Source organism: Petaurus breviceps, unplaced genomic scaffold, assembly GCF_028583685.1.
Source record: "Petaurus breviceps papuanus isolate PSGF00001 unplaced genomic scaffold, PetGlider_PUasm1.0 208, whole genome shotgun sequence".
Classification (NCBI taxonomy): Eukaryota; Metazoa; Chordata; class Mammalia; order Diprotodontia; family Petauridae; genus Petaurus; species Petaurus breviceps.
The window spans coordinates 21325222-21339064 of record NW_027185852.1 but is presented as its reverse complement, the minus strand read 5'-3'; the positions used below and the strand labels follow the sequence as shown (position 1 = coordinate 21339064).

Genomic DNA, 13843 nt, shown 5'->3' with positions numbered 1-13843 from the left:
GAATCAGGGGTCTCAATCCAGGAAGAAGCCAAACATTCCCTTGCTTGTAGTCTGTCTGAAGGCCAGTCACTCAGACCATCCAGGCAGTGTGGCACAATGGGCAAAGCCCTGAGTGAGCAGTCAGAGGGCTGGAGTGCGGAGCTGTGTGACCTGGGGAGCTACTTCCCTGCTCTGGACCTCATTTTCCTCATCTGTAAAATAAAGTTGGTCTGGATGATCTGGAGGGGATCTGATGGTTCTACATTCTGAGCTCCCAAGCCAGCGACCAATAATACCCGCTCCCATGTCCTCAACAACAAATACTTTCTTCATCTCATCCTCACCCTCAGTTTCCTCATCCGTAAAATGGAGAGAACACTTCCATTCACAGGAAAGCACCTCCTAGGTCCCAGGCTCTGGGAATCTGAAGACAAAAGAGGAAAGAATCCCTTCGCACAGGAGTTAGGTTCTTCGGGTGGAAAGTGGGAGAGGAGGAGACATTAGGTACGTAGAGAAGCAAACAAAATAAATTTAAGGTCATTTCTCACAGGGCAAGGAGGGTGTCAGCCACCGGAGGGATGAGGGCCGGTCCTCCCAAGGGGTCAGGTGCTGAGCCTAGAAGGGAGCTGGCGATGCCAAGGGATGGGGGGGGGGGGGGGGGGGAGGCAGGGGGCGAAAGGGGGGGGGGGGCGGGTGCAGCCGGGGCAAGTGCTCGATCTTGGGGATAAATGCTCAGTAAAGTGCCACAGAAACGGGAGAGACCAATGCCCGGAATCAGAGCCAGCTGGTGACGCGTAGTATGGAGCACTAGCGTTGGAGTCAGGAAGCCCTGAGTCCCAGCTCGGACTCAGACACTTACTATAGCTGTGTGACTCTGGACAGGTCACTTAACCTCTGTTCCGCTCAGCTAATAGCACCTACCTTGCAAAGTTGTTGTGAGGGTCAAAGGAGATAATATACAGTGTCCGTCACTGGGGAGGCGCGCTACATTTGGTCCCTTCCCCACGATCCCTATGTTACAGGTGAGGAAACTGAGGCACAGTGCTTGACCAGGGGCTTCCGAAGCTAGATCTCCTTGCGGGGCAGAGGCTGCTTGAACTTTAGTCCCCGTGTTCCCAGCGCCTAGCACAAGAACCTAGCACTGAAGTGACGCTTTATATCTACCTAATAAATAGGACTTGGCTTGGACCCGACTGGACCACTCCTGGGTGGAGTGGGTGATCTCTGGGCCCAGGGGCCGGATGGACGGAAGGGGAAGAAGTCCTCGGATCCCACGGAGCCCACGAGGTGGTTTTGGGTCGCCGCGGCCTCAGTCGGGGCTGATGGAGGGGGCGGGAGGGGGGAGTAACCCCAGGCCCGCAGCTCCAGGAGGTTTCAGGGGCCATCACTGGGCACCAGCCCAGGCTGAGGGGCGGGTGTGGGTGAGTGTGTGTGCATGTGTGCGTGCATGGGGTGGGGGGAGGGAAGAAAGGGTGGGGCGGTGAATCATTCCTGGGCCCCCGCCCCGCCCCAGCCGTTCTCAGGGCTCGGGTCAGCCCTGGCTGCTCCTTTAAGAAGCTGGCTCGGCCCCGGCCCCGGCCCCTGCCCCGGCCCCTGCCCCGCCCCACTCCGCCCTCGGGGAGCTCCCGAAGACCGCCGACACTCGCGCGGAGGGACAGAAGGGTGGACAGGCTTTGCCTCCTAGCCCGGGGCTCAGGGAGCCACCCACGCGCAGAGAGTTGGACAGTCGAACTTGGATCCAGGCTCCAAGAGGTCGGTAAGTCCTCTGTGGGCGGGTGGGGGGCCGCAGGCTCCGCAGGGTGGCGGCTTGGTGGCCCGCGCGGAGCTTTAGAGACCCTGGTCAGGACTGTCCAGTCTCGGTCAGGAATCCCGCTGGCTGCTCTTGGTCATAAAGCTGCAGCTTGGGCGGGGCTGGGTTGGGCCGGGCAGCACCCTGGGACCCCCCCTCCCTCCCCCTCCACCGCTCAACTCCGGGCGCCGAGCCTGCCACCGGCTGGCTGGCCCGGGATCCCGCGCTCGCTCCTGAGCCTCCCCCTCCGTCCTGTGTCCGAAGGGAGAGAGTGCCAGCAGCCTCCCCCTCGTGCCTCTGTTTTCTTTTTTTGCAAAATGGGGCGGAGAAGAGATGTATGCCACAGAGATAGGTTGGTTCCTGCCAGCTTTAGGTTTTCCTCCGTGTTCTAGTACACCGTCCCCTGGGACCCTAGGTTCTGTGACTCTCCTAACCCCTCCATCTTCCCCCAGCTCTGCCTCCCTAGGTTTTAAAGCTCCTTCCTTCTCAGAGCTCCGTGCTCTAAGACACCTCCCTAACTCTGGATCTCAAGGCCCCCTCCCCTCTGCATTCTAAGTCTTCGCCGTCGGAGCTCTAAACGTCTAAGACACCTTCCTTCCTCTCCCCTCAATCGCTCTTTGTTAAAGGAGACAGCCTAGTACAATGGGGAGCGTACTGTCTCTGGCATCAGAAGGCCTGGGTTCAAATCCCAAGTCTGAGGTCCTTTCCAGACCTAAATCTGTGTCCCTGTGACCAGCCTGTCCCTCAGCTCTGACATTACTCCCTCAGTGGAGGTAATCTGTGACCTGTTTCCTAATCTTCCTGTTCCTTTATAAATGTTCCTCCCAGCTGTGATATGTGTTCTAAAGGCTTTTGCAACCCTGACACTCTGGGTTCGATTGTAGCTTCCAGCTTTAACACCCTCTGTTCTAATAGGCTTCCCAGCGCTGCCCATTTGAGTGCATGAGCTGGAAAGAGGAGCTGGGGGAACGTGAAGGCTGTCACTGGCCACGCACAGTCCACCAACCGGAAGGCCCCTTTAAAGCTGGGATAGAAAGCTCCCAGGGACCCAGCTTCTCCTCTGGGAGTAGGTGAGATGAAAGGTGGGAAGCAAGTGGTCCTGGAATGCAGCCCCCAAATCCTTGGTTCCTGTTACAGGCATCTGGTCCAGCCTGATCAATCGTTCTCTCCGGGTGCTTCTGATGGAGATGTGATGGTGGTCTGCTCCCAGCCCAGGAACAAGGCTTCTGTAAACTCCTGCCCCCGCCCAGCCTGCCTGGACTGGCCATGGTTGGTCCCTTGATAAGTATAAATTCCCCTGTGCTTTTGAATCCTTCCTGCAACCCTATCTCCTTTAAATGGCTCAGGTAAGGGGGCAGAGAGGAGGATGGAGATAACGGTAAAGCTTGGAACTGGGCGCCTGGGGGTGATCTGGTCATTGCCAGAGGGACTACCCATTCTCCCCAGGCAGCCTGCTGTGAGGGAAAGGGCCTCGCGGCTCTTTGAATCCAGAAGGACTGACAGCTTTATAGAGTCATAGATCAAGAGGGAGGGACACACAGCGGAATGCCTGCAGGCCTGGGTTCAAATCCCACCTCAGCCTCTGTGTGACCCTGGGCGGGTGCTGGATTTCTCTGGGTCTCAGTCTCTTCCCAGATGGGCTCCCAGGTCTCTTCCAGCGCCAGTTAGTGCCTGAGTCACTCACCTCAGTTTCTTCCATATGCCAAATGAGAAGAAGGATCCTCACCTTGCCTGCCCTCCCAGGGGCATTGTGAAGAAAGAACTTCATTAAGTTCAACAAACTAAAGAAGGGCGAATTATATTGTTAAGGAGGAAGCTGTGCCTAACTGTAGGATACTAGCTGGAGGTCATCCAGTCCAGCCCCCTCATTTTCAGAGGAGGAGACTGAGGCCCAGGGAAATTCAGTGACTTGGCCAAGGTCTTTCAGCCCAGAGAATTAAGGGCCTTGCTCAGGTGCTGAGTGATGATGGTAGAATTAGAACCCAAGTTCTCTGAATCCAGAGCCGGGGTTCTTTCCTGCCATTAAGCAATTTGGTGTGGTTGGGAGAGCCATTTACATTCCAAGTCTTTTTTTAAAAAACGAATGTCCATTTTGTGTACTTACCTTAACAATTCCTACCATAAACATCAAAACATACAGGGGACAATCAAAGAAAGTTATTTCTGAGCTGGGCACCCCGGGAGTCAGGCCTTTCGAGGCAGTAACAAAGTTTCCCTGCTTGTTAGTTTCTGCTTCAAACCTTCCTTTGCTTTCTTCTCACCTGACAAATTAACAGAACAGCCCTCCCCGGCCCCCCTCTCCCCCCAGCCCCAGCCATCCTAAGCTCCTCTGGTCTGAGCTGGATTTCTTATGGACTGGGGCTGATGAGAAAGGGCAAAGGGGAAAATTTGCCTGTTTCTAAATCCCCAGAAGAGCAGCCGATACCCCTGCAGAACTGTTCTTAGGAATCCTCTCACCTGGGGTGCTTTGGGGGGGACAAGGGGGGAGGGGAAGGACAGTATGACAGTGGAAGCTGCTGCCATGGGGTGGAGGTGACCCACACCCCAGAGTGCTGCCTGGAGTTGGGGCTGAAATCTGGCACTGGGGGAGAGAGAGGTGAACCCTAGCAGGGGGGTCAGGTGAGAAAGGAGAGTCCAGGGACAGCAGTGGAGGGGCTTCCTACCTCTTCATTCCCCCCAAATCGCTGTCTCCCAAGTGACCCACGATCTCTTGGCTGCCAGATCCAATGGCCTTTTCTCCATGCTCCCCCTTCCTGACCTCTCCGCAGCCTGGGTGTTCGTGCTTACCTCCTTCTTCACATCCTCTTTCCTCCAGGTCTTCTCCACCCTCTTCTCTCCTGGTTCTTCTCCTGCCCAGCTACTGGCTCCTTCTCAGTGTCCTCAGCTGGACCTTCACCAAGGGCACAGCTACATTATGACCGGGGTGGCCCTCAGGACTCCTGGCATGGCCTCTCCTCAGGCCAAGCCCGAAGCACCTCTCACCTGCACTGTGGCAAGAGTTGTCTTTGTGCCTTCCTCCTTCCCTCCCTCCAGACTCTCCTCACTCCAATCATCCCATGACAGTGATCTTCCTAAAGCTGGGGTGAGCTGTGCCTCCCATCATCCCCAGTGCTGTCTGTCTCTCTCTCTCTGTCTCTCTCACTGTCTCTCTGTCTCTCTCTGTCTCTGTCTCTGTCTCTGTCTCTGTCTCTGTCTCTCTCTCTCTCTCTCTCTCTCTCTCTCTCTCTCTCTCTCTCTCTGTCTCTGTCTCTGTCTTTCTCTCTGTCTGTCTCTGTCTGTCTGTCTCTGTGTGTGTGTGTGTCTCTCTCTGTCTCTCTGTGTCTCTCTGTCTCTCTCTGGATCTCTCTCTCTCTCTGTCTCTGTCTCTCTCTCTGTCTCTGTCTCTCTCTCTCTGTGTCTCTGTCTCTGTCTCTCTCTCTGTGTCTCTGTCTCTGTCTCTCCAGGTGTTCCGTAATTACTCCCAAGATCAGACATCAGTTGGCACCTAAGGCCCTGCCTGCCTTTCCAGTCTTCTCAAGCTTTGCCTCCCCCGACGCTCTCCAGCTCAGCCACACTGACCTCCTCACTGTCCCTTAAACACATCCCTCTAAGCTCATGTTCTCTCCACCGATGCCCCGATGGCTGGGCAGGCCTATCTGTTCAGCTGCCTTTCTTTGCCCTGCCTCAGTGGATGGGGATGGGGCCTTCCACCCAGGTAGTGCCCTTCGGTGAAAGACTGGGAGTCAGAGGTCATGGGTTTGCATACCGGTTCTACCCCTTGATGACCTTGGGGAACTCATGGCACCTGCCTGGGCCTCACTTTCCTTCTCTGTGAAATGAAGGGCTTGGATGAGATCTCGCTGAGGCCTTCTCCAGCTTTGCCTCTGTGACCCTTTTTCTTTCTTTGTCCCCAAGTAAGGTTAAAAGGACCACTCTTGGCCCAAGCAATGGTGCTCAATACCTGTCCTGAATCTCAACATCCTTGCCTATTTCCATGGGAGGGGCCTCTGCCCAATTAAAGGGGCTGCTCTGAAAGGGCAGGGGCCCTACCTTCTTCAGTCACAGTTCACACTTGTTGTACCATTAATAGACCCTGTGTTGGACATGTTCTCATTGGCTTCTCACAAAACCCCAAGAAGGTCAGGGGTAAAAAAGCTATTATTACCATTTTTATAGAACAGGAAACTAGCTCAGAGAAATGCACCGACTTTCCCCAGGTCACGCAGCCAGGTGAGAACTGACGCCAGGTCTTCCGCTCCCAGGCCAGACCTCTTCTCTTCCTGGGTTCCTGATGGAGTCTTGGAGATGGATGGGAATGGGTTGATTTCTTTGAGGTCAGTGGTGGTGGCCTGTGTCAGCTGACTTAGATCCACTAGGCCAGCCTGCCGCCTCCGCTGCCCAGGACTCAAGGCTTGTCTAGGGCATTGCTGGCACTCTCGGCTGGCTTCTGTTTGGGCCTGGCCAGTGAGGAGCTCACCATCTCCCAGGATAGCCCATTGCCACCAGGTGGCAGAAGGGCTTGCTGCATAGGTGGCAGTGAGGACCAGGGTTTGAATCCTCCTCCTGGGCCTGACCTCAGGTTCCCAGGCGGCTCCCAGCCCTTGCACTCTCTGGTCCAGGGTTCTCTCCGGTTCTCACCTTCTGTGTTCCTCCCAGCTCTAGCCTTCTAGGAGTTCACTTGTCTAGATTTTCTCTAGGACATAGGGGCATTGCTCACCGACCTCTGGTGCGATGTCCAATGTTGAGGGAGCTCCTGTTTGGCTGAGCCCAGGGCCAGTGTAGACAGTGCGTGGCCTTGGAGAGGGCCCTCTCCTGCCTTACCGATTCCTGTACTGGAGGAAGCCAGTTGGGATGAGGTGCCCTCCAGCCTGAGGCCCGGGTGCCCAGGCTCCAGCCTGGGCTCCCCTTCCCCCGCAAGGCACGTCCACACATTGTATTCAGCTCCGGGCTGTGGAATGACTTTCTCCATCTCTCCCAGGACAATGGCACATTCTGGGGAGAGGATGTGGAAAAGCCTGCCCGTGACTCACCCGTGCCAGGGCACTAGCTGACTATTAATCACTTTTCCCCTCTTGGACTTTGTTAAAAGGCTTTCCTGAAGCCCCAGAGTCTCCCCCAGGGACTGGCCTGGCCAGCAGCATTCTGGGATCTGGGCATTTCAGCCTGCTCCCTTGGAAGTGGGCAAACACGGTGGGGTTTTGCCCTTGGTTGCATTCCAGGATTGGAGGCTGTGACCTTTGGGGTCTTGGGGGGCATTTGGCAGGGAGGCTTTCTGTCCTCAGCTTGGCTGAGATTCTCTCAAGTAGAGAAATGGGGGATAATCTGAGGAAGAAGCTGGGAGTCAATCTCCTCCCCCGTGATAGGCCCCAACAGCCTCAGGGTCTGCCTGTAGAAAATTAGATTTTGTTTTGTTTTGCGTCCTCTGGGGCCCTGCAAGGAGGGAGCTTTCTTGCTGTCCCTTAGTTCTGGAGTTTTCTCCTGACTGGAAAACTTACTGGGTAGTGCTAGAGAATGGAGCTGAATCCCTGGCCAAGCAAGGGAAACATCAAAGCAGTGAGGGCCTCAGGGGCCAGCAGAGCTGGGAGGAATCTGACTGGCAGCGTGTCCCAGTCACAAGCAAAGCTGGCCTTTAAAGGTCCCTGTGTGGGGGCAGGAGGCTCTGCCTCTCCCAGGATGTGTGACCTTAAGCAAGTTCTGGGCCTCCGTTTTTCCCATCTGTAAAAGAAGGATCCAGGTCACAGCTGGATGCTGGCCACATGCACAGTCTGTACTGTTGATGCTAGGGAGGCCTTGGAGTCTGGGGTCTTGAATTTGAAGGGAAGAAAAATAACTTTTTTTTCTTGCTCAACTCGAATTGCAATTTAGCGTGTCCTTCAATTGCAAAAAATGTTATTCCAAGCAAGGGTCCAGGACATCAGCCATGGGCTGGATGGCCCAGTTAACAAACGTTTGTTAAATGTCTATTCTATAGGCTTGTACCTGGAAATGTCCTCTTCTCTACTCTCACTGTGGTGCCTGTGTGTGCATGAGCATGTATTTGCTACCTAATACATGCCAAGCATTGTTCTAAGTCAAAGGGATTCAGTGACAAAAAGTAAAATCGTTCCTGTCCTCAGGGAGCTTACCTTCCGTTGGAATGAACAGGGGTGTAGCCACGGCCACCCAGCAGGGGGCCAATAGAGGCAGGCCCAGGCCCCCTGCCTCCAAAGCTCAGGATCTCACCACTCAGCTCCCCCAGATAAGGCACAGAAGCTGGGAGGGGAGAAGACACTGATGCTGAAGGTGAACTGGGCAAGGAGGAGCTTGGCCCCGGCTGGGGGTCCTCCTGGACCAAGCAAAGTCGTGAGCAAAAGCTAGGATTTAGAGGTAGAAGGCCAAACCTCACTCCACGTGCAGATGGAAGAAATGAGGTCCAAAGACTGGACCAGACTTGTTCTACACTGGTTTACCTCAAACTGGGATTAGAACCCCAGGCTCTTTTCACTGAACGAAGGCTGCCTCTCTGGCTGATCAAATGGGAGTGTAGATTGAGTTTTTATGATCAATGCTCATTTATTAAGCACCTACTGTGTGTCAGTGAGGTGTTTGGTCATTTTTCAGTCATGTCCAACTTTTCATGGAGGTTTGGGGGAGTGGTTTGCCATTTCCTTTCCCAGGTCATTTTGCATCTGAGGAAACTGAGGCAAACAGGGATAAGTAATTTGCCCAGGGTCACGCAGCCAGTGTCTGAGGCTGGATTTGAATTCAGGTAGATGAGTCTCCCGGACTCCAGGCTGGGTGCTCTGTGCATTGTGGTGCCCCCTAGTGGCCTGTGTCTGTCAATACCAGTTATTGTTATTTTTGACCACACCGGGAGGCCTTCCCCATGCTTAGTCTTGATTCAACTGCTCTTCCATCAATCAATAAATCAGCATTTATTAAGGCCTTACTGTGTACCAGGCTCTGGGAATGCACAGATGAAAGCAGAGCACTCCCTGCCCTCAGGGAGCTTCCACTCTACATGAGAGGCAGCCAAGGAGGACTAAATTGGGGGTCAGGAGAGTCCTGCTGCTGGATGGTCATTGGCAGGGCGTGACCTCTCGGAGCCTCAGTTTCCTCACTGGTAAAATGAGGCATAACCGTGTCACGGTCCAGAGCAGCCGGGAGGTTGGAAGGTGTCCCAAGGACCCGCAGGCTTGGGGCTTTGGCACCCACTTCATTCCAGGCCAGCATAAATGATAATTCAGTATGCTCTGGAGGCTGGGGACGGGCACCCCGATGAAGCAGAGACCCCCAGCTGTCCTTCTGGGCCTCCTGGCGGCCCCTGGGACAATCCCCCACCCACCCATCTTCTCTCTGCACATTCACACTCACCTTTATGCTCTTCTGGGCAGCTTCCCATTCATTCTGTCTTCACGAGAAGGAGGGCCCCTAGAAAGAAGCAAGCCAGGGAGTGATGTCCGGTTGTCCAGTCTTGTCTTTGATTGGCACTGCATCCCTGAGCCAGAGGATCTAGGTGCGAATCTTGCCTCCGCCGTGTGACCTTGTGTGAATCACTTAATGTCCCCAGGCCACAGTTTTCCTCATCTATAAAATGGGAGTGTTGGACTCGATGGTCCCTGAGGTCTGACCCGGCTCCATGGGGCTCTGCCACCCTGCCCGATTGTCCCTCACATTGCCTGTCTGCTCTCTCTTTCTCTTTGTTCAGACCTGTGACCGAAGGGTGGCCTCATCTTTCCGCTATGGAGTGACCATCACTGGGGCGGTAGTCCTGGTCACTGGGACACTCTGCTTCGCCTGGTGGAGTGACGGGGATATGGGGCCCTCTCTCAGCCCTGGGACGAAAGCCTCTCTCCCCGGGAAGGCAGCCCCCCTGGACGGCACCCCAGCCCCCACGACGGCACCCCCCAGTGCCCTGCTGAGGTCCGTCAGCTTCTTCTGCTGCGGCGTTGGGGGCATGCTGCTCCTCTGGGGCCTGCTCTGGTCAGCCAAGGCCAACGTCCGGGCGGCCCCTCGATGCTACCACAGCCGTGTCCCCAGGAACCTGGGCTACTTCACAGCCGAGCCCGCTCACAAGTGGAACTGCAGGTCAGTTGCATGGGGTGGGCCTGGTGACCCTAGCCCAGGCAGGGGGTGGGGAAGGTAGGAGGGGAGCCGGATGACATGGTGGGCAGAGGCCTGGACTGGAATCAGGGAGACCTGGCTTCTCATTCTGTGACCCTCCCTGGACAAGCCATGGCACCTGTATGAGCCTCAGTTTCCCTATCTGTACAATAGGGGTGATAATGCCTGTAGCCCCCACCTCACCAAGTTGTGAGATGATGGCTCTGAAGGACTCTGCAGACCCTCACCAGTGCCAATGAGAACTGATGGGGGGTAATCCTTCACTGTTTGCTAAGACCTGATCCTCACAGCTACTGCCCGAGGTGGAAAGGGCATGCCTGTTGTTTTGGTCTGGACCCTGGGTGTGAAAACACTTACTTCTGAAGAAGATCTGAGGCCCCGCAGGTTAAGTGACTTACCCAGGGTCTCACCATCAGTCTTTTCGACAGTAAGGTGTGCTTTCCATCCTCTGCTCCATGCTGTCACCCCCATTTTACAGAGAAGGAAACTGAGGCACAGGGCTGGGAAGTGCTTCTTTTTTAAAAGGGAATGGTTAGTAAGAGACAGGACCAGGATTTGAACCTAAATCTTCTTAGGAAGCTGGTTATGGATGAGCCGGGCAGGAGGCCCGAGAAGGCCCAGTGAGGCAGCTCCCTCTGCGGCTCTGATCCTCAGCTGCTTCAGCTCTAGAATGGACTGGATGGCCTCCAAAGGCCCTTCCCGGTCCAAGTACATTCCATGACTCTGGCTGCGGGGCTTTCTCTGCTGTGGGGATGGAGCCCATGGAAAGCCCAGGACACAGGTTTAAGCTGATGCTATCCACCTATTGTCATTTTATAGACAAGAAAACTGGGGCCCAGGGTAAGGCTGCCTGTGACTGGGAAGTGTGGGGCTGGGGCCTCCAAGCACCTGCTGCTCTCCTGGGTGGCCCCCCAGCTCCCCAGAGTAAAAGAGCTGGATGGGATGAGCCCAATGGCCCTGCTGCCCTTGGACTGCCTGGCTCTCATCTTGTCCAGAGCCCAAGCCCAAGAGGAACCAGAGGATGGAGGACTGGGTTGCCTTTGTAACCTTCCCCCCATCTCTGCCCCTTTCCCCTGTAGCCCCCCCCCCCCCCCCCCCCCCCCCCCCCTGCCCCCTCCCCCCTTGGCCCCCCCCCCCCACCCACAGGCTCCCTCTGTTCCCTCATAGTGCTTCCTCAGATACTTGCTAGCTCTGTGACCCTGGGTAAGTCACTTCACCCGGTTTGCCTCAGTTTCCCCATCTGTCAAGTGAACTGGAGAAGGAAATGGCAAACCACTTCAGTGTCTCTGCTGAGAAAACTCCAAAGGGGCCACAGAATGGGATGTGACCCAAATGGCTCAATGACAGTAAGTCCCAGGCTCAGCGGCAGGCTGTCCTTGTCCTCTATGAGCCTCTTTTCACCTGGCCAGCCTCGGTGTGGCCTCTACCTGCTGGGCCAGTGAACAGTTCCCGAGCCCAACCAACCAGCTTGGACTGGGACCTCCTGCTTACTTGCAGATCAGAGGAAGAGAGAGCTGTTGTCCATGTACATAGTCCTGTATTTACCCAACAGAGCACTTGGTCACAGCCATGTCCAGGCAGGGGCACAATCACCTTCAGCCTTGGTGGCGTCTGAATGTCCTAACTCAGTGGTCAGTCAATGTGCAGCCTCCTGGGCTGCTATAGGCTGGGCATTGGGGTAAAACATTAGACTTACAGTGAAAATCTAGGATGTCAGAGGATAGACCATGGGATGGCAGAGGTGGGAAGAACCTTAGAGCACAGAATTCCGGGGCCAGGAGGGTCCTTGGAGCACAGAATGCCGGGGCCAGGAGGGACCTTAGAACACAGAATGCCAGGGTTAGGAGGAATCTTGGAACATATTTGGAGCTGGGAGAGATCTTAGACCAGAGAAAAGAGAGTATCAGAGCCTTAGAGCAGAGAGTGAGCATGCTGGGAGGGCCTCAGGTTGCGCTAGTCCTGGTGCTACTACCAACTGCTGTGTGGTTGGGGGTGGAGGGGGTTCCTTCTCCTCTCTGAGCCTCAGTCTCCTCACCTGTACAGGAGGTGGTCAGACTAAATGGAATCTATGCTCAAACCGTCTTGGATTCCAGGGCCTCCAAGCCCGGGTTCTCAGCGCACAGTCCCAATTTCCTTAGGTCCTAGATTCAGCGAGGAAAGCACCCTCAGAGGTCAGAGTGTTGTCTCCGAAGCACTTTGAGGTCCCCTTGGCTCTCAGAGCTGTCACAGCCAGGATGAGCCAGAAGGTAGGATAGGAGCTGAGGCTTTCAAGCTGGCAGGGACCTTAGGAGTCATTTGATTCAACCCCCTCTTTTTCCAGAGGAAGCAACTGAGTCCCAGAAAGTTCCAGACACCCCTTAAATGGGGCCCCGAGACCCGAGAGGAGCCACAAAGCCCACTCTAGACACCAGACCTCTGACTCCTAATCCAGGGCTCTCTAGCAGCCTTGATAGCCAAGAGGTGAACAGGGGAAAGAAGGGGAAAAGGAGGGGAGGGGTGTTAAGAAGGTATCCTCTATTTTTGTGCTCCCCAGAGGGCCTAGTAAAGGGCCATACACACTTTATATATGAAAAGGGACAAGTCACTGCATGAATGCTGGAGCAGGAAGGATGGGGATGTTTTACAGAGTAAAATTTTACAGAGAAGGAAACTGAGGCCCAGGGAGGGAGGGAGCTGCCCACGGTCACAGAGGGGGCAGGTAGACAGCTGATGGATAGACTCATTTTATTGACCTACTTCCCCCTCCTCTTTCTTGTCTTAGTCACAAGGGCCAGCCCTCTGGGTGGGTGGAGTATGAACGGATATATCTGAGAATGAAAATGATATCAATAAAAAACTATTTAAAGCCCCCAATGTTTAAAAAGAGAATCTTGTTACTGTCCAGGAAGCCCCTTGGAGGGCATCCATTCCAGCCCCTCCCTCACACCTCCTCCTACAAGGCCTCACTACCCACCTCCCAAGACAGATCAGCCTCAGGCTCCCTTTAAATTGCCCCTTCTCCTACCTGGGCCTAGCTGGCCCCTTCACTCACAGTCCCCTTGGGCATTCCTTTCTCCAGACTGAAGATCTGGGGGGGGACAGAAGATGGAAGATGGTGGCCCCCCACAGAGAGATGGAAAGTCCAGACCTGTGTTCTCTGGGCAGGTTACTCAGCCTCGTCTGCCTCAATGTCCTCATCTGTACAATGGGGACATTAATAGCACCCACCCCCCAGGGTCAGTTAGAGGAAGATGAGATGGCTTTGCAGTCCTCAGTGCTGATTGTTATCATTGCTGTTGTCATTCCAGAGCTATGTGGCACTTCCCACGATGCTAGGAATTTAGAATCCAGTAACTGGGCCTGCACCTAGACTATGGGCCACAGAGACAAATGCCCAGCCCCAATGGACAGGCCTCTTCCTGTAAAGAACCCTTTGGTGTCTCATGTTTTTAGCAGCAGAAAGTCACTTTCTCTTGAGTTCATGCTTTTCCCCTGACATGACTACCCTGAGCTGTCCACAGGATAATAGAGTGATTCACACAAGTGGCCCCTGGGACCCTTGAGAAGCCTCTGTATCCTTGGGGTACCTGGGCCCCGACTTGGAGCCCCGGTATCAGGGATGGGATGGCAGACTTACAGGCAGGAAGGCCTGGGTTTGGATCTCACCGAAGGCACATATGTGGACCCCAGGGCAGGTCACTTTTCTGTCTCTCTCGGGCCTCAGTTTCCTCATCTGTAAAATGGGGAGACCAAGCTAGTATCTATGTCACAGGGCAGCCAGGATCAAAGGAAGACATGCGGCAAACCCTCTGTAACTCTTAAAACACTACACACACGTGACTGATGGTGAGGTGACCTTCCCCACCATGTGCAGCTGTCAGAGCTGTCCTGCTTGTCTCTTGCTCTCTCTGGCCACCCTCCGGCCCATTCTCAAAAACTTCCTTTCTTGTTGCCTTGGCTTCCCTGTGCTCAGCCCCTCTCCCCTTCCCTGTTAAATGAGAGACAGTGGTAAAG

The 13843-nt window shown here is 54.9% G+C and overlaps 1 protein-coding gene across 4 annotated transcripts in view; it reads left to right on the top strand.

The window, feature by feature from the left end:
• Positions 1–1600: 1600 nt before the first annotated feature.
• The window catches only part of LOC138165312 (transmembrane protein 61-like), an 18666-nt gene continuing 6423 nt past the window's right edge, over positions 1601–13843 (top strand). For 3 of the 4 annotated variants that reach the window (XR_011169338.1, XM_069093497.1, XM_069093495.1), the window contains exons 1-3: positions 1601–1735; positions 2906–3037; positions 9435–9814. Coding sequence is in view for 3 of the 4 variants with exons in the window: in XM_069093497.1 (XP_068949598.1) it covers positions 3035–3037; positions 9435–9814 (383 nt within the window). In the remaining variant the exon portion in view is untranslated. The remainder of the gene's footprint in view (positions 1736–2905; positions 3038–9434; positions 9815–13843) is intronic. The other variant, XM_069093498.1, reaches the window with a different exon arrangement.